At 37.0% G+C, this 24,490-nt stretch overlaps 1 protein-coding gene across 2 annotated transcripts in view; it reads right to left on the bottom strand.

Moving 5' to 3' along the window:
- Window positions 1–24,490, bottom strand: part of PARD3B (par-3 family cell polarity regulator beta) — a 1,008,697-nt gene that overhangs the window by 356,603 nt on the left and 627,604 nt on the right. For both annotated transcript variants that reach the window (XM_028112243.2, XM_088021577.1), the window contains exon 15: window positions 20,530–20,645. In XM_028112243.2, coding sequence (XP_027968044.2) covers window positions 20,530–20,645 — 116 coding nt within the window. The remainder of the gene's footprint in view (window positions 1–20,529; window positions 20,646–24,490) is intronic.

A 24,490-nucleotide genomic window follows, 5' to 3' on the forward strand; every position in this document is an offset into this window, starting at 1 on the left:
GTTTATTAGAGGATATTAACTTTGGAGGTTTATGTGCTGTCTCTCCAACCCAGAGAACACACCCATTCCCTTAAATGGGAGGCACGAAGGTCTGCACACACTCTAGTGAACTGATCTGGTATTTTATACTGATCTCTTAGATAAGCTCACTTAAATCGGGCTCCTTTTTTGCAGAACAGATGATTACACATACATATTAAATACCCACTATCTTTTGGGAAGGTGTTGAGGTATATTAAGAATCTGGAACAAGGTTGAGCTAATGGAAAACACTAATAGGAAAAACAGAAAGCTGACAGACCCAGAGTCCAAAGTGACTTCATAGGCAGCAATTTTTTAATCTCTTTTCCTTAGACCAGGGGTTTCTTTGGAGGCCTCACAGACTGTGGATGAAAGAAGGGAAAGTGCAGCATCCCAACCTAACAACTTTCTCTCCTCCCCCTGCACCCTGATTCTTAAAATAAACTTTCTTGCTGTAAAATTTTAAAAGAAATTTGGAACTTCATTTAAAATTATTTGGGTATGAATTACTCATTTAATAGATATTGACTGATGTTTTTTAGCAATCTTTGTGAATACCTAGAAATTCTTGTGAATTGGAATAAAAATCCCAAAATAACTGTTTTCAAATGCAATGATTTTTTTATGAATTATAAATGTAATAATTAGTAAATCAGCATGGGGTTACATTTTAGGGATATTCAAACATTTATTAATTTCAAATTTCTGGCTTTATTTTCATGCTTCAGAGCCAATAATTTTTTCATGTCTTGGATATTTTTGGTAGGTTCTGGTAAATCTCATAGGCTCTAAACCCTGCGCCTTTAGCAACTAACAGGGAAAAAAAAAATCCTTGCCTGCTTCAACCACAGAAATTGTTTCAATAACTCAGGATGTGAAAATATAAATTTAAAACTACTGCTTTAGGTTATTAAGAAGAAAAAAAATATTTTGTTTTTGTTCCATCTGGGTTATCCCCTTCCTAAATGTTGTGCCTTCATGAATTCTCTGGTTTGAAATGGCATCATCACTGTCCTTAACAACTCTTTCTGCCCTGCTCCAACCTAAATACAATTAGTCAAGCTTGACTTTGACCATGGATGGGGAATCAGGTCTTTGCTTTCTTACTGCTTTTCTATGGATTATACATTTCTATCAAAATGGGATTGGAATAATAGTCTCTACAGATGAGCATCTGAAAGAACTCAGAAATTCTGCCCAACACATACAAGGCTCTCTTTGTCCTTCTATATACTAGAGTGACCAGAAGCTCACCACCTCATAGGGAAGCCGTGGCACACACTATGGCTGGCTGGCCCAGTGCCACCAACAACCTCAGTCTCCTGGTCAAAGAGATGATGGAAGTTTGCTGGGCAGCACTCCTTATACAATGTTGGATTTCCTGATATAGAGGGAAGAATGTTGGCATACGTGGGGCATTATTCTCTGCTCTGCCCCACCTTTTTTTCTTTTTGCCTGGAACATGGACGTGATTGTTGAAGACACAGAACTGGACACTGACATAACAAATATGAGGACAAGAGCCAGAAAATCAAGAATGTCAGAGGGGAAAAAGAAAGGAGCATAGGTCTTTGATGGCTACACTGAGCCACTGAATTGGCCCTATTTGGATTTCATGTTATACATGACCAACAAACTCCTGTTTCTTATACCACTGTTGGTATAGTGAGCATTGCAGGGGAATGTGCTCTTGTTTAATACCATTTCAACTGGTAAAGAGTTACTTTCTGTACTGACCTGAAATCTGTTAACACACATTATCATTCTGCCCATAAATATTCTTATCCTGTCGTCTAGGTGATAGTCCTCAATGACAGGAGATCAGCCAATACATTCTACACTCCTTTTCCTTTTCAGAGTTAAATATCCACAATTCTTTCTACCATGAACAGAATTACCTGATTTTTGATCCTACTTTAAAATTATTTTACTTCTGCCAATTGATTTTATTCGAATTGTAAATGTAATACATATTTGTGTTAGAAGATTTAAAAAGTACAGGAATATATAAAGATAAAAATAATCCTTGCAACTACCACTAAGAGAAAAACTGATGCTAACATTTCGCTGAATTTCCTTCCATCATTTATAAATGGATGTATTTCCTTTACATCACTTATATATGCATATCTATACATACACTTATGCAGTAACATATCTGAATACTCTTCTCAACGGATACTTTATCGTTAAGATTTTTCATGTCATTAAATAGTCTTAAAATTTTTATCGGTTGCATAATAGTCAATTTTATCTATTAGATCAATAGCCTATAATTTCACAAACCCTCTAATTGCTGGGAAATTAAGTTCACTATAGTGAAAAATCCTTAAATTTAAATCTTAATTAAATCTTTAATTTTTTTTTTGTAGGATAATTCCTCAAAATGGAATTACTGGATAAAAGATAAAAATAGTGCTAAGATTCCCTATGGTGGTGCCTTATACAATTATTACATTGCCTTGCAGTAAAGTAGCATTAATTTAAATATCCAACAAACACATACTGTGATACTGAGACGTGTGTTTCAGCATCTGCCAGTGTTTGCCAATATAATATCTCAATTGTTGTACTGACTTGTGAGGTCGAATATATTTCATATACCTTAGCCAACTGAATTTCTTCTCTTGGTGAACTGAGCATATATTTTTCTAATTTTGTATTGAAATATTTTCTAATAACTACTAAGAGCTCTTCATATATTAAAGGTATTCTTTGTCAAGTATTTTATAATTATTCCTTTATTCTCGTGAACAACAAAGAACATGTGGATAATAGGGAGTGATTATTAGTGTCTCTTAATCCTATTTTAAGAATGTGGAAGTTCTAAATTAATTAACATTTCAGGAAGTGGATTTAAAAAGGAACAATGTAATCCAAAGTGAACTTGTAGGATCATCTCTTAGTTTTACCTATATTATCCATAGCTAATGTCTTTTCCAACTTAAGAAAAAAATACTCTCTTTTCACTCAAATAGGCTTCTTTAGGTACTCCTCTTATATACCAGCATTTTATCTTCAAAATGAACTTCTAAAACATGCTTAGAAAAGTACACGGTAATGATATATTGAACACCTGTTCAAAATTATCACCTTCTTTTACAGATATTCCCAATCCATTAATGATGAAACATATAACCAGTTTTTTCCAGTGGGGTGGATGATTACACTGAGCTGTCTTTAGAAATTCTTGCCCTTGATGACCTTGTGACCTCATTTTCAATATAACAACTTCTCTAAAATATGGCTTGGTCATGGATAAGCACTTTAAGTATTTTTTATCAAGGAATACAGATTATATATTTAAGGGGTGAGTTAATTTGGCCCATTTAAGAGTTAACTTACACATCTATCCATAACAAGTAGCTATGTTGGACATTATACAAATCAGGTAACATGAATATAGGGCTTTTTAACGTTCCTCATTTGTCTTAGCATACTAAGCTATAGTAGATTGCACTTGTATTAATAAATTTTTTGATTAAACCTAAATACAAAAATTGCTTTGTGGATAAAAATGTGCAAAAATTATGATGCTGTAATGGGTGAGTCTGTACCAGGTATTTAAACTACGTACGACATTTTCAATTTATTTTGAGTCGTGTTCTTTGAGTAACCATTTTTTGGTATCACTTCAGTATATTTGCCATGACAACTAATACTTTGTGACCCAAGGTGAGCAAAATCTCTGAATATTCAGCTTATACGACATTTGTCACAACTCACATGCAATCCAATTGCTCTATAGTAATGTAATTCAATTTCATGTTGCTGCAGGTAAAAGCAAGCAGTTCAAGCATGTTTTGAATATAATTCCCGTGGCACTAGGTTTGTGCGCAAACTACACTATTCCTCTGCACAAAGATTTATGGAAAATGAAAATGGGATTAATAAATAAACATACAGATGTGTTGCAAAAATATTTATCTTCAACTTTTTCTAATTCTATAAACAAAAGGAAAAACTTTTTATAAATTAAAATTAAATATAACTAAAATATATATACTTCTTGAGATAAAATTTTAAAAAACAACAACAAAAGGAAGATAAAGACCAATACAAAGGGAAAAGAATGTCAGTGGTAGAAGATGAAAAAGAGCCTCAAACAATCTGATCTAATTAACCCTCTCTGGCAGTGCAAGTGAATTCACATGATCTAAATCAATTATGTCAAGTGATTGCCTAATTTATTCATAGATTCCTCCAATTAGGAAATAAAGCACATAGCCCTTTTCTTCAAGTTTTGAACAACTGCTTTCACTCTTTTCTATGGAATGAAGTTAAAGCCCTTGGCCCTTCTACATTTCCTGAGTTTGACTCTCTCCTTAAATCTGTTCATTTTTATGAACCTTCTGCAAACACTTTCAAATGAACAAAACCCGTCTGGGCGAGTGACTGAGTGTAGAGTATTTGGCACCCTCCTGAAATAGCTTTACCCCTATTCTATGTTGCCATCCAAACCATTTATTTGCACTTTCATTCATTTATCCTTTAATTATTTGTTTGCACTCTTATTCAACTATTCGAACTTTTGATGTAAAAAAAAGGGGGCCCCGCCTACTTAGTAAGATCGGCCAAATTAATCACTGAGATCAATGGGTTTCTGAGATTGCAGCCAGATTGTTCGGACACTATCTGTCCATACCATCCATCCTGGATTTGTTCGGCACCTGCGCGTCCTAAGCAGTGAGTGGGGTGCTAAAGAAGTAAGAAGCAAGGCCTCGGAGGGGCTTGCCATCTGATTAGAGTGGGGAAAAAATTCTCTCTCAGCACATACCCAAAAGTGTGTGCAATTCTGTGCTAAAAATAGTCACCCCAGTGGTAACTGCTTTAGGAATTCAGAGAAAGAGCTTGAAAAAAATGACAGCCCCCTGGAACAGGCAAGACTTGAGCAGGTCCCGAATGAAAGACAGAATTTAAGGAGGAGAGGAGGATGTGTCTTCTATTTTTAGAGGGAAGACCGGGAAATTAATAAGCCTCCCTTGAAAACAGAAAAGCATCAAAGTTAAATTACCTGAGTTCAAATCCTGGCTCCACCACTTAGTAGCCATGACACCTTACACAAGCCAATTTCTTTAAGTCCCACGAACATCATCTATAAAACGGCAATAGAATGGCAGTGCAAAAACCCATGCCCGGTATACCGTCAGTGCTCAAAAAATAGTCGTTACTACTATTAGAGTTCCTGTTAATGCCTCCCCTCTTTTTCCTATTCTAGATTAACAGCCATCATCTTGGATTCTGGGATTGAAGTGTTTAATCTGTTTGCCACGTGTAAAGCAAAGTCCGTGGTTTCTAGCCACCGATCGTTCAGTACTGTATCCGAGGTTACTCTGTGAGTCATGTGCTTACTGCTTACTGCATACTGCATGCAGGCAGGCACATTCTGCCATCAGAGGTCCATTCCTGTCTTGTTACAGCACAGTCTGTTCTCTCATGTGGCTCTGCAGTCAATTCCTACCTATTTAGCGGCTGTGGACACTTCTCTGTCCTGGAGATTCTCCCTCACTTTGCACCCTGCCTCCCAGCATCGCTCCACATGTCCCAGCTGGTTGGTGACCCTCCCCTCCTCCTACTCTGGCTGCTGCACGTCACCTTTAAACCTCACAGACACAACTTCTCTGTGCCCAGGACACTCCCCAGAGGACTCGTCCTATGGAGATTGTCTGTACTCAAGGTTTCTGTGATCAAATGAGTTTGGGAAACGCTGCATATATCTTGAAGACCCATGGAGACTCTTAAAACCCAACAATATACATAAAACATGTTAAAGATTGTGAGCAATCCTGTATTTAAGAAACCTGTTTAACTTGGCCTTTTCCAAACTTACTTGACCATTCTTTCCTATATCAATCAAATCACTGCTAAGACATGTCATCTATTTTCAATTATATTTCATGCTCATCTACTTTTATATTAACAAACGCTTTCTTCATTCTTTGATAAGGCTTCATTACTAGCCTACAGCTAGAGGACTTGTCCACTTGTGATTTTCTGTTCACCTTCCTGGGTACAGAGAAAGCACTGAGATTATTTACCTGGCATCTATTGATTTATTAAGTCTGGAAATAGGAAATCTCTGATGTAACCTAGTTTGCACTCAGTTTGGATGCTACGATCATTTTTTCCCTCAAATTTAAAAAAATGCACTAAATGTTTTCCTACTCCTTAGTATACCCTTGTTTTACTTTTAAGGAATTTCAGCTGGAACCGTATTTACACGTTCTCGGGCTTTTTTCAAGACAATCCTGAAGGGCTTGGGGATTATGCCAGTTAGTTTCTGGATCAGCAGAGGGTAGATCAGCTATTCCCGGCTCACCTGAAACCATCACTCTTGATTAGCCAATTTCCAACTTGATCTCTGTTTTAATTTTCACTCTAATTTTAATACTTTCATTGAATAGAGTTCCTAGTAAGTAACCTTTCCTTATGAACACTGGAAACCAAGTGGGTACTGAAATATTAGCCTTTCTACTCATGTTTCCTCTCTCCACAATTTGTAGTTTATGCTTATTATACTAAATAGCCTCGGCCAGTGTGTTTTTAATATCTGGATATTTGTACCTCTTAATCCCCTTCACCTATTTCACAAATACTCCCAGCCTTCTTTCCTCTGGCAACTGCCAGTTCATTTTCTGTATTTATGAGTCTGGTTGTTTTGTTCATTTTCTTACATTCCACATATAAGTTAAATCATGGTATTTGTCTTTCTTTGTCTGACTTATTTCGCTTAGCATAATACCCTCTAGGTCCATCCATGTTGTCGCAAATGGCAACATCTCACTTTTTCTTTTTGTGGCTGAGTAATATTCTACTTATAACTATATAGATATCACATCTTCTTTATTCACCTATCGATACTCAGGGTGTTTCCATATCTTGGCTATGGTAAATAATGCTGCAATAAATATAAAGATGCATATATATGTTTTAAAATTTGTATTTTCATTTTCTTTGGGTAAATACCCAATAATGTAATTACCAGATCATATGGTAGCTCCCTCTTTATAATTTTGTTGAAATTCCATACTGTTTCCCATAGTGGTAGCACCAATTTACATTCTACTAACACAGCATGAGGGTTCCTTTTTCTCTACACCCTTGCCAACATTTGTTATTTCTTGTCTTTTTGACAGTAGCCATTCTGACAGGTGTGAGGTGATATCTCATTGTGGTTTTGATTTGCATTTCCCTGATGATGAGTGACGTTGAGCATTCATTCATGTGTCTGTTGGCCATCTGTGAGTCTTCTTTGGGAAAATGACTATTCCAGTCCTCTGCCCATTTTTTAATTGATTTGTTTTTTTGGTATTGAGTTGTATAAGTTCTTTATATGTTTTAGAGATTAGCCTCTTATTGGCCCTGCCATTTGCAAATATCTTCTGCCTTTCAATAGGATGCCTTTTTGTTTTGTTGATGGTTTACTTTGCCGTGCAAAAGTTTTTTACTTTAGTGCCGTCCCAATAGTTTATTTTTTCTTTTGTTTTCCTTGCCTGAGGAGACATAACCATAAATATGTCGCTAAGGTCGATGTCCAAGAGATCAGTGCCTATGTTTTCATTTAGGAGTTTTATAGTTTTAGGTCTCACATTTAGGTCACTCGTCAATTTTAAGTTTTATTTTTGTGTATGGTGTAAGAGGTCCAGTTTTCCCAGCACCATTTATTGAAGAGACTGTCCTTTCCCCATTGTATATTCTCTCTTCCTCTGTCATAAATTAATTGACTATGGAAGCTTGGGTTTATTTCTGGGCTCTCCATCCTGTTTCATTGATCTATGTGTCTTTTTGTGCCAGTACCATACTGTTTTGATTACTACAGCTTTGTAGTATTATCTTGAAACCTGGGATTGTGATATTCCTAGTTTTGTTCTTTTTTCCTCAATATTGCTTTGGCACCTTGGAATCTTCCACACAAACTTTAGGATTATTTGTTCTAGTCCTGTGAAAAATGCAACTGGAATTTTGATAAGGATTGCCCTGAATATGTAGATTGCTTTGGGTGGTATGGACATTTTAACAATATTAATTCTTCTAATCCATGAGCATTGTATATCTTTCCATTTGTGTCATCTTTAATTTCTTTCATTAATGTCTTATAGATTTCAGAGTATAGGTCTTTCACGCCTTGGTTAAATTTTATTTCCTTTCCTGTATCTTTATTCACTTGTTTTATTAGTACCATATACATCCCTAATCTTTCAAACTTTGTTCATAGGACTATTTCCACTAGACGTAACCTACAGAAATAATCTATTACTGTCATCACTGATATGTCTCCATTTAGAACATTACCTGGCACAGAGAAAGCACTCAATAAATATTTAATGAAGGAAGGAAGGAATAGATGGACAGATGAATTTTAGAAGAGACTGAAAATATTTTTCCAAGTGTTTAACAAATTTTTAGTCTTATAAAAAACAGAGGAGGTTTTTCTGGTGATGCTAGGCTTTATACTAATATATTGTAAATCAGCCAGAACCACTGTATATAAAGTATAATAGCTTTAGTGTTCCAATGAACAGGTAAAAACATATATAAATAAATGTATAAATATATAATAATATACATATATATATATATATATTTTTAAAAGACTGACTTACCCTGGATTAAGCAGTTTTTATAAGTAAGTCTGAGCTCTGCCTTTGCCCCTGATTCATGTTTAGCTAGATATTTTTCTAAACATTTAATGAAATTCACAGATGTATTAATATGTACTTCGGAGTGGATAACATACTTAGCTTTAGGAAATTAAAAGCAAAATATCTATTTTCCCCTATGAGCAAGAGTTGAGATTTGACCTTTAATGTAGAATAACATTTTACTTTCAAAAAGTGATATTTAATTTAGAAATGTTTGGCCTTACAGAGGAAATGCTCAGATGGTTCACAATAGAAAATACACAGTCAAAAAATATATGAAAAATGTTTAGCCACAGAAGTAATTTTAAACATAAAATTAAAATGCCCCCTTTAAGCCTATAAAATTGGTGAAAATAAAAAAAAAAAAAATGACTCCCAGATTCTTCCATATACTACTGATAAGAACAAAATTGCTTTTCTGGAGGGCAAGTGGTCATACACATCAAAAGCCTTAAATCTTTATATAATATTTGGCCAAGAAATTATACTTATCGAAATTTATGAGAAAATAATCATGATTGTTTATAAAAGTTTATGCACTTTCAGGCTCAATTCATTGCTATTTCTAAGAGCAAAGAATTGGAAATGACTCTTATGGCCAAATAATATATTAGGCAGATAAATCAATTACATTTATTCAAGAGCAAACTTTACAATTAAAAAATATTATAGAAGCAAAGACATAGAGAATAATATTCAAGCTAGGGGCACCTGGGTGGCTCAGTTGGTTAACATTCTGCCTTCGGCTCAGGTCTTGATCCCAGGGTCCTGGGATGGAGTCTCACATCAGGCTCCATGCTCAGCAAGGAGACTGTTTCTCCCTCTCCTCACTGCTCATGCTCTCTCTGTCTTGCTCTCTTTCTCTCTCTCAAATAAATAAATAAGTAAAATCTTAAAAAAAAAAAAAGAAAATTCAAGCTAGCTTGCTCTAAAAGGCCATAAATTTAAAAGCTCATGTTTAGTATGTTTAGTACAATAACTTTTGGGAAAAATTAGAATATAAAAATATGAATATGTGTATATGAGAATAAAAATACACAGGAGTAAAAATGCTTTGCTTTCTAAAAACTGCAACTGTACCTAAAAATGAGAGTTATACCTCCCTACAGTAGTTCTAATCTCCACAGCAAGTATTGTCAATTACAAATATTTATCATTCTGAATACCCTTCAGAAGAGATAATTATGAAACTGCCAAACCTCATCTAACATACACTTATATATTTTGTGTAATATGCTGTTACATTATATTTAATTGTATATTTATATATAGGATTTTCAGCTAATGAAACTCTCACTTTAAAACAACTAAAATGGATTTGGTTCATATTTGTAAGGAAAATATAAGTGTTTTGTTCCATTCTTTGAATAGTGTTCTTTGCTTCATATTTTTATGAAGATGTTCTTATATTCGTACAAAAGTTCTTTAAAAAGGAATGCAGAATTTCATTTAAATATGAACAATGGTTTAGAAAACAAAGGCAAGTGAGAAAAAAAGTTCATCTTTAGCTTTGTTTAAAATGCTTGTATGTGTCTGAGATGTAGAGGTTCACCTGGGTACAAAATGTAAAGAAGAAAGCACTTCATGGGCTAATGCAAGTTTTAAGAGGGGCCTGGAACATCTCAATTCTAAAGGACAAGACAGTTTCTCCATCGATGAAGATTTCTCATCAAAACACAAATAATGCTCTAGATAGAGGCTAATTTAATAAAGATCTGCACGGGTTATTGGCATAATATCATTAGTTAAGTTTCAATTACAAGCATTTCTAAACTTTATAGTTTTCTTTATATCTCTTGTGGGAAAATAGAGCTTTGGGTTTCTCTTCCAGACACTGATTTTTTTAAATTATCTTCATCTTCCACCAAGCAATGTCCCCGTTTAAGAAGATATGAGTGTTGTGTAAAACTATATGGCAACAGCTGAGACCATTTGTGATCTAGTGATTGAATTAAGGATCTACACACGAAATCCATAGGCCACCTTTCCCCCAGATTTTCACAGTGTTTACTTGAGGAGAATTTACTTACATCAACAGGTCAAGTCAATCAACAATGACAAGAAGAACGTGTAGGAGATGTATAGGCTTGCTTGTAATGCCCCACTAACATTACCCTCTCTGTGACTGATACTATTACTAAGTAGCACTGAATGCCATATGTCCTAGGCTTCAGGTTATGTATTTTTATATTAAGAAAGACACTCCTTGCTTTGAAGATTCTTTGTTTTCTGGATGGGGGCATATGAGAGAGTTGGGCTCTTAGTCATTCGTTCTACAATGGTAAATGAGAGCATCTGTGTTCAAGTTATTTGTGAACACTTGCTTGTTGGAGAGTGTATGAGAGTGGTGGCCTGGGATGTGCTACACACAGCTTCCAGACAAGTCTAAGACACATCAAGAACAGGCCTACGTCAGAGAGATTGATGCTCAGTTCTAGACCACCATAATAAAGTGAATATAAAGCATGTTAAAAGAATGTTTTAGTTTCCCAGTGCCCAAAAAGTTGTGTTTACACTAGAGTCTATTAAGTGTGTGACAGCATTATGTCTAAAAGGTACATCCCTTAATTTAAAAATGCTTCATTGCTAAATACACTACCCATCATTTGAGCTTTCAGCAAATTGTAATCGCTTGATCACAGATCACCATAACAGACATTAAATAATGAAAAAACCTGAAATATTGCAAGAATTACCAAAATGTAACACAGAGACATGAAGTGAGCAAATGCTATTGGTAAAATGGTGCTGACAGACTTGTTCAACTGAGGGTGGCCACAAACCTTCAATTTGTCAAAAACACAGTATGGGCAAAGGGCAATAAAATGAGGTATTCCTGTAGTATAAAAGTACACTTGCTACACAAAAGGCATTGTTTTCCAATTAACAGTAATAATGAACACAATGTCAAATGATTCTTGAGCATACTTTTTGAAAATATATTTTTGTAGGGACTGCAAAGAAATAAAGCAGGAAGAAAGCGCATATATAGACTTATAAGGAGAGAAGCATATTCTTCACAGAGAAGAATTTTTATGCGTTGGCTTCCAACCCAACTAGTTATTCTGATTAATTTTACATGGAATCTGCCTTATTCTGCTTTATGTAATATCATGATCTAGTTGTATTACAGGGATAGAGAAGTGATCTATGTCTCTATGATTCGGTTGATAGTAATACTAGACTTTGGTACATTTTCATTCTTAAATGCAGCAATTACCTAAAATGTGGGCTAAGTTTTAGTTGACCCAAATGTTGGTTTTCTTGATGTTTTGAAAGAGGCTGGTTTTGGATGGCAGTGCTGTCAACTGTATGTAAAGTCAGTTACTCGAAGTTTTCCTTAGTTGTTCTTCTTTTCTCACCAGCGACATCTCTCTACAATTCAGCCTGAGTCTTGACATATAATTTCTGTAAATTCACTTAACTTGTGTTCATCTAGCCATCCACTTCATTTATAAACCTGTGTGGTTAACTATATAAGCATGTTAAGATGCACTAAGGAAAAATGAAAAGAACTTATATCCCTTATCCAACACTGAAAAATAAACTATGGTCCCTTTCCCGCAATTCTGGTGAATTTTGAATTTATATTTCTACTTTTTCCTTGCATACCAAATATGCTACAAACCAGGATTCCGTTTTGCATTATCATCTTCATAGATTTCAAAGCTTGTAAATGTGGTATATCTGCTGGTGTGGCTATCATCACCTGATATACCTGAGGGGCAGATTCAATTGTAAACAGATTTGAGTTTCTTTTTTTAAACAAAGATTTTATTTATTTGAGAGAGAGAAAAAGAGAGCGAGCGTGTGCACATGAGTGGGGGGAAGAGCAGAGGGAGAGCCCGACTTGGAGCCCAATCCCAGGACCCTGAGATCATGACCTGAGCCACCCAGGCGCCCCCAGATTTGAGTTTTTCAGTAGTAGCCATGAAAATATCTGGGGAGGGCTCTCATAGGTTTCCTAAGCTGTCTCTCTTCCAGGCAAGATATCTTTCTTTCAACTGCTTTTTATCAGACATGGTTTCTAGGCCTGTCATCTGGATGCATTCTACCCTGTTTTTATCTCTATTAAAATACCATATCCAGAATTAAATACAGTGCTATCGATGTGTTATGATGAGCCCAGAGTCCAGTGAAATTGTCGTCTTCCTTCCTCTGGCAACACAGAACTACCTTTGGGGTTGGCCATATCGGGCAAGCAGCTAAAAACCAGGGCATCCTCACTCACCGTTATTACACCAGGTCTCCTAAATCCTGTACTTGGACAACTGATTTCTTTGAACCTGACTTCAGGACATTACCTTTATGTTTCACCAACCTATCTAAAATAGCTTCACCTCTCCCCAGTCTTCATCTCGACATGAATTTGGCTTCAGAGAAATCACCTCTATCTGAAATTTTATGATATCTTTACTTGGGTAAAACTCTATCATCAATTTACCCAACATGAATGTAAACCCCACAGGAGAGGAACTTTGGTCTTCTTCACCGAGGACATGTCCTGGGATATAGTGAGTAGCCAACAAAGGCCTGGTAGATGGAGGAGTCATTCTTTGTTAAATTCTGCCTTCTTCAGTTCTGGAGAAATCACCTGAATGCTAGTTCTGTCAATCTAACATATTACCCAGTTCTCTGGGGCAACATCCACTGAAACTTTGGTAAGAATGCCTTTTGTAACTTCAAGTCACACACCTCCACTCTTCATCAGATTCTGTTCAGAATGCAACGAGAAGCTCCCAGTCCAGAGTCCTATGAGTTATTTCATTCCTTTCAGGATGACAATGAGCCTTAATTAGCACAATTTGGGAAAGGGCATTCTAACGCTTTTTCCTACTTTCCTGTATAATTTGGCCCATAAGTTTCAATCAGAAATTGACATACCGTTACGTTAGAAAGATCAAGGTAAACTCTAACATTTCCCTGAATTAAGTCTAGAAACGCAATCAAAAAAGAAAAGGAGACCTCAGTTGTTTCCGAAGATCCCTCTCAGGGAGGTTGCTTTTTTTGCCTTTTTTCTTTTCATTTCACAAAGATGGAAATTCTTTGCAGATCAGTGTTGAGATCAGTAATTTCACCCGTTGTTTCTGGAATTCATCATCTCTGTGAAAATTGGTAATTTGCTTCCGGTTCTCCACTGTGAGGCCTACTTTTCGTAATTTCTAATGATCAGGGACAGTTGTTCTAGAAGCACGATCCTTTCAGCATACAGGAATAGAAACGGTGTCCTTGCATTCGCCGGCAGCCGTGCTCTTCCCGATTGAACATCACTCTGTTGTGTGCATGAAGGTAAAATTAACACAGGCCCGGGCGGGGGGGGGGGGGGGGGCTCTGCGTTCCACCTGACAGCTGTTAGGTGCTCTAAACAATGGGCCCCTCACACACTTTCTTTTTCGTGCTCTTAAAATAGCCTGGCTGTCTGACTCTTACAGGTTTTGCGAGCTTCAAGCAGCTGTTCGGCTCTTCCTGCATTTATTCTTTTAGATGACTGCTACTCTCTCTCGTTTTCCTCTTTCGTTTTAACCATTTGCTTTTCTCTTCCTCTCCTCTACAAAGCCAAGGTTATCAGTAAGTTCTTGAAGCAGCCTTGCTGGTATCTTCCGATGCCTCTCCCTTTTGTTCCTCTTGGCGATAAGGTATCATCATCATGCCACAACTTCCTCTTGGGAATCTTAACTCTTGGGTTTTCCTTTCTAGGTACAGGCCGCAAACACCGTTTTCTCTCATTCTCTGCTGAAGCCTCCATGTTTGTTTGTTTTTTTAATTTTGAATTTAAATTCAATTTAATTAACATAGTGTATTAGTTTCAGAGGTAGAGTTTGGTGATTCATCACTTGCATACAACACCTAGTGCTCGTTACATCACATGCCTTCCTTAATGCCCATCACCCAGTTACCCCATCCCCCCCACCCACCTTCCCTTCAGCAACTGTTTGTTTCCTATAGTTAAGAGTGTCTTATGGTTTGTCGCCCTCTCTGTTTTCGTCTTATTTTTCCTTCCCTTCTGCTATGTTCATCTGTTTTGTTCCTTAAATTCCACGAGTGAAATCATATGGTATTTGTCTTTCTCTGATTGACTGAATTCACTTAACATATTACCCTCCAGTTCCATCCACGTTGTTGCAAATGGCAAGATTTCATTCTTTTTTGATTGAGGCTTCAGTGTTTAAAGTACACAATACGCACTCCATAAACATTTGTTTAATGGATGATAAACATTATCTACAATCCCTTAATTTTGACTTCCTAAAGCTTAGGGCATACACCTATGTCCTTGTACTCTTCCTTGTCTTCTAGAGATAGTTAATAGACACGTTCTGTTAGTGTTAACATTAATTCTTCTTTCCCAGTTTTGTTTTTGTTCTTTTTTCTGGTGAGTCAGTTATATCTTACACAACAGTACTCCCTTCAGCTCTCACTATCGTCAGAGGTGTTACTTATTGATGGACAATGACGATGATCCGCGGATATACATATTTATATTAAGATATATATTAACATATTACATGGCACACATAATATATATTAACTGATAAACCAGCATCACAATTATCTGAACAGTTTTATAAAGATTCTATGTATTTAGTATTCAGGATTTTTGTCTTACTGCAAAGAATGCATACGGAAGTACCCCACTATACAAAAAATTATTTTTTTGTGTGGCAGTGGGTGCCGTGTTACGCAGGCCCCAAGGATTTGGGGTGAGGAGGCTTTGGGGAGTCTTGACTCTCCACCCCACCCCTGGGCACCTACAGATACAGGCCAGGCAGCTAGCCTTGCGAGGGAGTGGGGGACAGAGCCTGCCCTGAGTCCCTGTGGACACTTGCACATGCATGCCCAAAAAGTAATTTTAAGAATAAAGTGTTAGAATAGTAGAGCAGGGCTAGTTAACTTTTTGCATGTCCATCTTTAATCTAATACTAGAGATACTTAACTTTGAGAGGAATGTCTGACATGTATGAAAGGGTTATATTCAAAACATGACCCAATATTTATCTGTTGATATTAGAAATCAGTTTATTTACAATTTCCTTCAACTGTGGGCATCTGCAAACATTTTCTATCTTAAAAAAATTTAGAACAAGCAACTAACAGAAAAATAAGATTGCTGAATTGTAGATCTTGGAGTCACCCAAGACACATGTACTTTGTAAAGAGACCATGGGACATGGAATTTAACAATCTTCATTGTCAGGGAACTTCCTAAACTTCTGTGTGCCTGCCTCATGGATCACTTAAAGCTCATTTCCTCTCATTGAACAGGCAGGACAGCTGGCCAGGCTTCCATCTGCACTGTCCTCAGCCCTCCCTGTGTTACGGAACACCCTTCTGAAATGGGAGAAGGCCAATTTGAAACAAAAGTAAAAACTCAAAACAAAACAAAACAAAACAAAAAAACCCCAAAACACCAACCAACAAAAACAACAACCTTGTGGGAAATAGTATTTTAAACTGAACTTTCAATGGGCCCATAGATTAGGTCAGGGGAATGGGCCAAAATAGTGAAGCACTGTCCCTTGAATAATTCAGGTTAAATTCTTAAATAATATTAACGGGGTCATAAAACACCAGGCTTGGAAATTAAAGATGTTTATGTCTCATCAAAAAGTCTTTGACTGTAACTCTCTGGCATACTGCCAAAAGGGCAGCTCTTTGGGGGAAAACCCTATGCCAAAGGCCAAAGAGGCAGCTGTGTTATTCAGCTCCTGAGCGCTTCCAACTCAACACCCACACAAGCTCAATTATGAGCAAATTAAAGGGATCCAGACTGAACACAGTAATTCTGGTAATTCAAATAAATAGAGGAAAGTCTACAATTAGGAAAAGATTGATTTTCTGGAAAACCCAGAAAATGACACCCTAACCCCTTTGCATAAGCATAGTTACATCCAATTATTTAAAAATAAATTTCCTTTTATTCATCATTTTAATAACTTCTGTTCTGTCTTAAAGGTGGCCACATGCATGCCAGCAGGAGTATTCACAAAATACGGAGGCAGAATGGCCTCAAAAAAAAATCTATAATGGATATATAGGAATTAATGAGATTGAGTAAAATGGTAATCAAAGTTTTATACCTACTTTTAGAGCACACAGATAATGCACTGTTCATTTCTACCTTTTCTGAGTACAGAGAAAAATTTCAAGTCATTCAGAAAGAACGAAGTTTGACTACTGTGGAATCTATTACTATAACTCATTATATTAATAACGAACAAAATACACAAGGTCATTCTGTATAGATCCTTAAAACTCACTTAATAATATTCAACATCTGATTAATCTGACTGAGTAAACTTTTTTAAGAAGGTAGGAGTACAAGGACATTTATGTAACGTGATATAAACATTTCTTCTATCAAGAACCATCAGTGAAGTCATAATTAATGCACACACACAGTGGAAGCATTCTTGTTTAATCTTTAAATTCATTTTGTTGAGCTGATCTAAAGTTCATGTGGGAGAGTAAATGTATATGAAGAGCCAAAGTGATTTTACAAAAGAAGAAAAATCAGAGGAAGTTTTTCCTGTAAGTTATCAAAATAGAGTGTAATAGCATATTGATAATATAAACAAGGTGACACTGGCATGGAAGAGACAAATACGTCAACAGAATATGTCTAGAAACTGACCAATGTATGTAAGGAAACTTAATATTCAATGTTAATGTATTCTACTTTAATGGGGAAAGGATGTAAAAATCAATAAATGTTCTTAATAATCTGCCTATTGTCATGAATAAACATTTTTCCACCTTACACACCACGGATAAATATATTACAGATTGGTAAATATTAAAAAAAAAGCCTTCAAAAGTACTAGAAGAAAATAATGTGATAAGTATAAAACCCAGAAGTCATAAAGGAAAAAATGGAAATTTTTTTATCACGAGACTAAAGATTTCTTCATAGTAAAGGATATCATAATCAAACTAAGATGACAAATAATGGATTGAAAGAAATTCTTTGCAACATACATAACAAAATTCTTTTTAAAAAAAGATTATTTATTTGAGAGAGAGAGAGTGCATGTATTCGAGAGTCGGGGGGGGCAGAGGAAGAGAATCCTCAAGCCGACTCCCTACTGAGTGGGGAGCTTGACATGGGGCTCGATCTCATAATCCATGAGATCATGACCTGAGCCAAAACCAAGAGGTGGATGCTTAACTGACTGAGCCACCCAGGTGACCCCATAACAACATTCTAAAGACAAAAAGAATTAAGAAATGGAAACATTTTTGGCAAAGGATATAAATTAGCAAATCATAGAATGTGAAATACAAATGGATCCCCTGAAAAAACAAAAACAAAGCCAAAAAATACCCTAAACTCTCAATCCTAAATTCAGTCAAAAGGGGAAAAGCAAATTGTAAATCCAGATTAATTCACATAAAATTGTACAACTATTACAAAGAAGCACAATATGTGATATAGATATATGTACATAGATGGTGCAGCAAATAAAGTGCTACGTAGGTATACATAGCAAACTATTTTTAAATCATGTTTCTATCTGGGGATAAGAATACTTTTTTCTCACAAGAGCTGCCTATTTTTTGAAATATAAGTGAAATTAAGTAAATGGAACTCACCTTTAAAATAATTTGAACATAATATGCAAGTTAAAATGCTAGCCTAGACTCAGCAACAAAAATGAAACAAAAACAAAGGTACTAATTGGGACCGTTAGCCTTCAAAGACTCCTGTAGACTTTGGAAAGGAGAACTATCCAACATAAAGGACTAGATAAATAAAAGGTTTTATCTTTTTAAGTTTTGAACCATATGAAACTGCTAGTTTTCCAAGTCCGAAAATAGTCAAAAGCACTGATTTGATATTCAGCCTAAATACCTTAGGATGGATGGCTGGATGATTGATTTTTTGCTGTTTGAAGACTGGATCTTGACCCTGCTATCTTTATAAGCATAGCCACCACCCTTTTTGGTAAATATAATAATTCCTTAGGTTGCCCACTGCTACTTATAGAAAATGAAATGACTTAACAATAATCTTTTCACCTAACCAAACAGGAAAGACACTTCCAAATGTTTACCATCTGGTATCGTCTGAGCTTATGCGCTAAGAAAATCAACATGTTTATTGAGCTCCCTCAACTGTTTTGGGGACAGGGGTTCAGAATGGCTCTAGAACGCTGCCCTCTGCAAGACTGTTAGCTTTAAACTGGCATTTCCTGGAAGAGACCAAACTTTGATGGTGTATAAAATATTTGTATACCATATTTTACCACTTCTGCTGTATGGTGCATTTAAGCCACAGCTTTGGTCCCTGTGTCCTGAAAACAGCTCGGGACCTCTACCCAATGAGGCAAACTGAACAAACATTACTATTGTCGTTTATGGTATAAGTCCAACAGAATGCAATGAGTGACTTCTAGCTATACATATTTTGGAAGGGCCGTTTCAATGTAAAAATAGAAAACTTCTCAAAAACAAAACAATGTAAACAGAAATACTGTTTCTGGATACACCTTAGACTTTATTTTTACAGATTTGATAATAGTTTTTCTTTCTTAAAATGGGCGCCATTTTTTTTCTTTTGCAGATAGTTTTTGGGAACTTTTTGTTTTAATTAAATGAGGAAAATAGTAATATATTCTTGCCCCAAATTAAAAGAGATTTTTATCTACTCGTTTTCTTCATAGAGTAATTGGGAAGACAGAACAAAAGATGTTTATCAAGCACTTTATAAAAATCAATTGCTCCTCAAATTATTAGTAATAACCTTGGTCACTGTCACACATGATTCCTTTGGTTTGTCAAAGGTTTATGCTGGAGAAAATCCCCTTTTCTGACCAGGGCTCAGCTTTTCTATCCCTCTCTTGCTATAGGTGATCAGAGCAAATGTATCCTAGTGATCTAGTTAATTTGTAGAAAACAGAATCAATTTCTCTTGTTTCATCATGACTGAACATTTTTCTGAACTCCTGTAAATGAGTAAGAGATAAGCACTATTTATCAGATTGTTCTGTGGAGCACATGGTTTTGATTATTCTATATTCTTGTTGCTAACTAATGAAAAATGCAATACATCTCAAGAGAAAACATTTGCAAAGCACGGCCTGTGAGCACCCAGCAGCAATGAATGTTTGCTGGGGATTTATTTTGCACTTGCACCCTTCTCTCACATTCCTCTCTCTCCAACAGCCCATGAGAGCACAGCAATGCGCTTGGGTGTCTGAAATGTCTTCTGGGGTCCCACATCCTGGGACCTGGAGAACATCATTTCCAGGGGGCCCTCGTTCTGCACTAGCAGCCAAGAGTCACCCTGAAATTTCCTGCGGAGCTCAGAACCTCAGTGAGGTTCTTCAGGCATGGACCCAGGGTACCTCGACAGCCTCCATCTGGCAAACTCAAGGAACCCTTTCCCCGCCAGTGTTAACAGGATCTGAAGATGGGCATTTCAAGAGATAAATCTTCCCTACCGCTGCCATCCCTGTCCACTGCACATAGAGATAGGAAACCCCGCGGAAGACGATTCCTTTAACCCTATTATCTTCCCGGGCCCCGCAGCGGGTATGTTCGTGAGAACGGCAAAGTCACTGATAGAAGTGAGAGTGCAAATACAAAGGCAGGTGAGTCACTGATGCTGACGGCATCCAGATCATTCAGAAGGAATGATCATATTTTTCTGACCAATATGGACCGCCTTATAAAAATGTCATTCACCTCTCTTTTAAAAGAAAAAGGGGTAATCACAATTAAATGTGTGAGACCAATATCCCCTCCCCCAGGCTGGGGCCGACTTCACCCCCTTAGGTTGGAGCTGAGGAAACAGAGGGAGGACATTCAGGAAGACAGATGGGCTTAGGCTGGTGCGCTGACCTGGATGTCACTCACCCTCACTTACCAAGGTCCATGCTCTTGGAGGCTTTCAGATTCATCGATTCGGGCTGCCTGGCCGGTGTCACAGATCTGAAGTGGATGTGCTGATCTGGAAAATACACTGCCGAATCCACCTCAGAGCTGTGGAAAGAAGCCATACGCCGTATTTAGATTTAGAATAAAAAAAAAAAAAATTCTTTTTTTCTTTTGGTAAAGGAAGCAGTTCTCCTTTTGAACCCAGCCCCACCTCATATCCTCTCCAGCTCCCAACCATGTATTTTCAACTGATTCCGGAATCTCGGGTGGTTTTTATGAGACGTAGCAACTCTATTTTTATGTATTTTATCACACTCTACAATTTAAATAAAATATTCTCTGGCTAATGCCATGTTTTCCTCTTCACTGATTTCTGCTAACTGGGATCCTGCTGTACAATGTATAGCTTCAAATGGGAAAGCCGGGCCTGGAAGGAACTGGAGGAGGCTGGCAGGTATTCACGGAGCCTAGAAGCAGGGTTAAGAGATCTCTGAAGGCTAAGCATGGCCCTCCTTTAGAAACAAGTAAAAGGCTTGTGTACTTTAGAGAAGACCATCCTGCTGAAAGACTGCTGGCTGCAGTGGTTTGGTCTCCGACTTTATTTAGGCCTATTTCCTAAAACTAACGTTCATACTGAGCACACAGTCTACTCATTAATAACACAACAAGGAAAGAACAAGAAAAGCACAGTTTCAGACACCAGATATGTTAAATGCCCTTATGGGCTTCCCAGTACTTGTAGTCAATCTCAAAGAATTCTGTTTCTGCTAAATATTTTATTTATTTGGCTTGAGGATGGAGGGGATTATACAAGGGAATTACAGACAATGCTTTATTTCCTGGTCTAGAAATAAATCATATTTATAAATTTTGTAAGTTAAATTACAGCTGCTTTCTCCCCTCGTATTCTCATATATTGAGAAAGTTAACACGGTAGCTCATTTCAGCATAACTTTAGTCTTAAATACAGTGAAACTCAAATCAAGTGTCCGATAAATCTGAAAGTACTGAGGTTGAGGTTTTCAAACAGTTGGGATTTGACACTGTAAACAGTAAAACAACAATAAAAAAAAATGAACCATTATGAATGAGAATCCTTCAAAAATGTACAGGGGATCTCAATTTCTTAACCAAATATACCGAAATAAGTTTCATCTTTTCTTGAAACTCATTAGTTATGCACATTCAATACTGCCTTGCAGCAATATTAAAATTAAAATGCAGCAATAATACTGCTGAGTGAATAAATGAACCCCCATTATTGCAATATGGTGGGGGGCTTCCGGAAGTACCCGCATCAGGCAGCAGAGCACAGAGCTCAAGGGCCCAAATGCCAAAGCAGCGCTGCTTAGTTCTAAATCCTGGCTCTGCCCCTGACTAGCTGTGGGGCCTACGCACAGCACTTAACCTCTCTGTGCTTCAATTTCCTGATGCGTAAAATGGGTCTAACTCCACTCCTTACTTCACGGGGTTCTTAAGAGATACAATGAGTTTGTAAAGTAAAAATAAAAAGATTTGTAAAGTCGGGAGAACAGATTCTGGCACAGAGTAAATGCCAGTAGAAGCATTTAGGAAACAACTAAGCAGGTAAATAAATAGACCCGCTTTTGCTTCCCAAATGACCATAAATTTTTGCTTTTCGAGTCATCTATACGATTTTTTCCAGTCTCTTTCTTTCTCTGTTTTTGTCAGGGTCTCGGTAGACCTGGGACTAAGAGCCCTTCTCTATTTATTTTCAAGTTTTTTCCCTTTTTTTTTTTAACAAATATTATTTATTTATTTTTAGTGTGGTAAGGTTGACACACGATGTTACATTAGTTTCAAGTATACAACATAGTGACTCCAACAAGTTTATCCCTTCTGCTATGCTCAGCATGAGTGGAGCTAAGGGTAATGTGCCGTGATGGTTAGGAGCCTGGGCTAGAGAGCCCTGCGCCAGGGCACGTGGCCTCAGTGCACTAGTCCCCACAAGAGATAGTATTAGGATGTATAAAGTTGTTGTAGGGAAATGAAGATATGGTATGTGCTAACAGTAATGCCTAGAACACAATGAGAGCTTGATCAAGGTGAGCTGCTAAATCCTTTCTTTATTTCTGTAGGTTAGAGAGGGCCTGAGACACTCTTCAGTGAAGAAATTATACAAGGTTTCATGAAAGTTTCTCAAGAAATTCAAATCTACTCTTTACAAAGCTTTTTTGTTTGTTTGTTTGGCTTCTTCCTTGGTGTCTGGCTTATATTTTCAATAGATAAAACCACTGGCATATATGGAGTATATTAGATGGGGTAGGGAGTGATGACAAAATACGCCCGTTGTGAGCAAAACTCCTTGCACCACGGGGCTACGGACACTGGCCTTCCATAACAGCATCGCTTGGATTGTTTTGGCCCATTTTAAAGAAGAATTCTGAGAGGCTACTGTGAACATGAGCTTCCCCCTGAGCCTTGATGTTTTGGAAGCACTTGCCTTTAAATGTGTTATTCAACCTTTATTTGCACTTAGTTTCACATCCTTTGATCTCTTGTGATGATGTGGTTTTAATGTCAGAAAGACTCATGGCCTTCAGAGACTCCAAGAATTTAAGAGCCGGGAGGCATTGAAGGTCACCTCTAACTCCTCATCTTGTAGGTGAGACACTGAGGCCCAAAGAGGAAGCTGCTATTCCAAGGTCACACAGCTGGTCAGTGGCAAAGTGAGGACCCGAACTGTGGTTTCTTCATGTTGCCTTTTCTCAGAGCCACAAAAACTTTGGCTGACATGGTGGCCAGCCTGGGGCACAGATATGGACTCTGCTCATATGGACTGCTGATATGGACTCCAGGAACATCCAAACGTTCCCTTTTGGGGCAGATTCACTCCCTCTCTTACGCTGCTTGTGTTTTAGGTTAGCTTTGTGTTTCAGTAGAGTGCTACATACCATGAAATAAAAGGAAAGCGAAGAGTTAACCCAAACAGATGCCCTGTGTTACAATGAAAGCCATTTGGGGAGGTGGTTTAGGACCAACATGAATATTCCTCATTAAAACTTAGGTAGCACTGCATTTAAAGAGTTCTGCTCAAGGGAGACTATGGGAATCTACCCAACTGAGGCACACACTGGTTAACCCACTTTATTGTCTTACTTTACCAAACTAGGCACTAATTGACAAATTAAATACAATAACTCAAATTTTTTGAGATTCTTGGGAAACAATGATCCCCATTCCCACTTTAAAGAAAGCAAGGTGGCAATGCCCTTTGATGCAATAACATCAGGTAAGGATCAGTCTAAATAAAGTGAAATTTTTGGTATAAATGTTTACATATAATGAAGGCTGATAAAAGAAATAAAAAAGCCACTTTCTACAAATGAATGTAACAAATGTTCATATATATGTGTGTGAGTGTGTGTGTGTACACACTATACATACCTGAATATACCCATTAAATTGATGATAGCGGTTTACACACCAGTTGCCATTGCTTTGAATATGACCAAGTGTACGTTTGGAAACCTTCGAGAGAAGGACCCATTTTGCCATGGTACAAAATTAGAAATAAGGCAAGATAAGGCTGATATTTAAGGAGGGGAGTGTAATATGATAAATTACAGGATTAGAGCCAATATACCGTGCATTGGCTCTATGAGTTTATACAGTGCACTTAAATAATGAAGTGTAGTATTGAATTAGTTAGTGTGAAAATATGTTAGACATGTAAGTGAGACTAGTAAGACCATTTGTAATTCTATTGGAAGTTTTTGGAGGGAAAGGGTGACACGGTGATTAACTATAAAATCTGACATATTTTAATTTTGAAGAAAGTTAGCATGTGCTCATGGCTGAGTGGGCTCCAGTGGAGGCTGTGGGAAGCTGCAAGTTGACAGCGGGCCAAAACCACGTTTTAGATTAAGGCCACATTTTCAGCGTGAACAACCAGGGGATCTATCAAATAGAAATGATACTCAATGTCA

The sequence above is a fragment of the Eumetopias jubatus genome, unplaced genomic scaffold (assembly GCF_037043125.1).
Source record: "Eumetopias jubatus isolate StellerSeaLion01/CBP00866 unplaced genomic scaffold, mEumJub1_p1.0 scaffold_3, whole genome shotgun sequence".
NCBI lineage: Eukaryota > Metazoa > Chordata > Mammalia > Carnivora > Otariidae > Eumetopias > Eumetopias jubatus.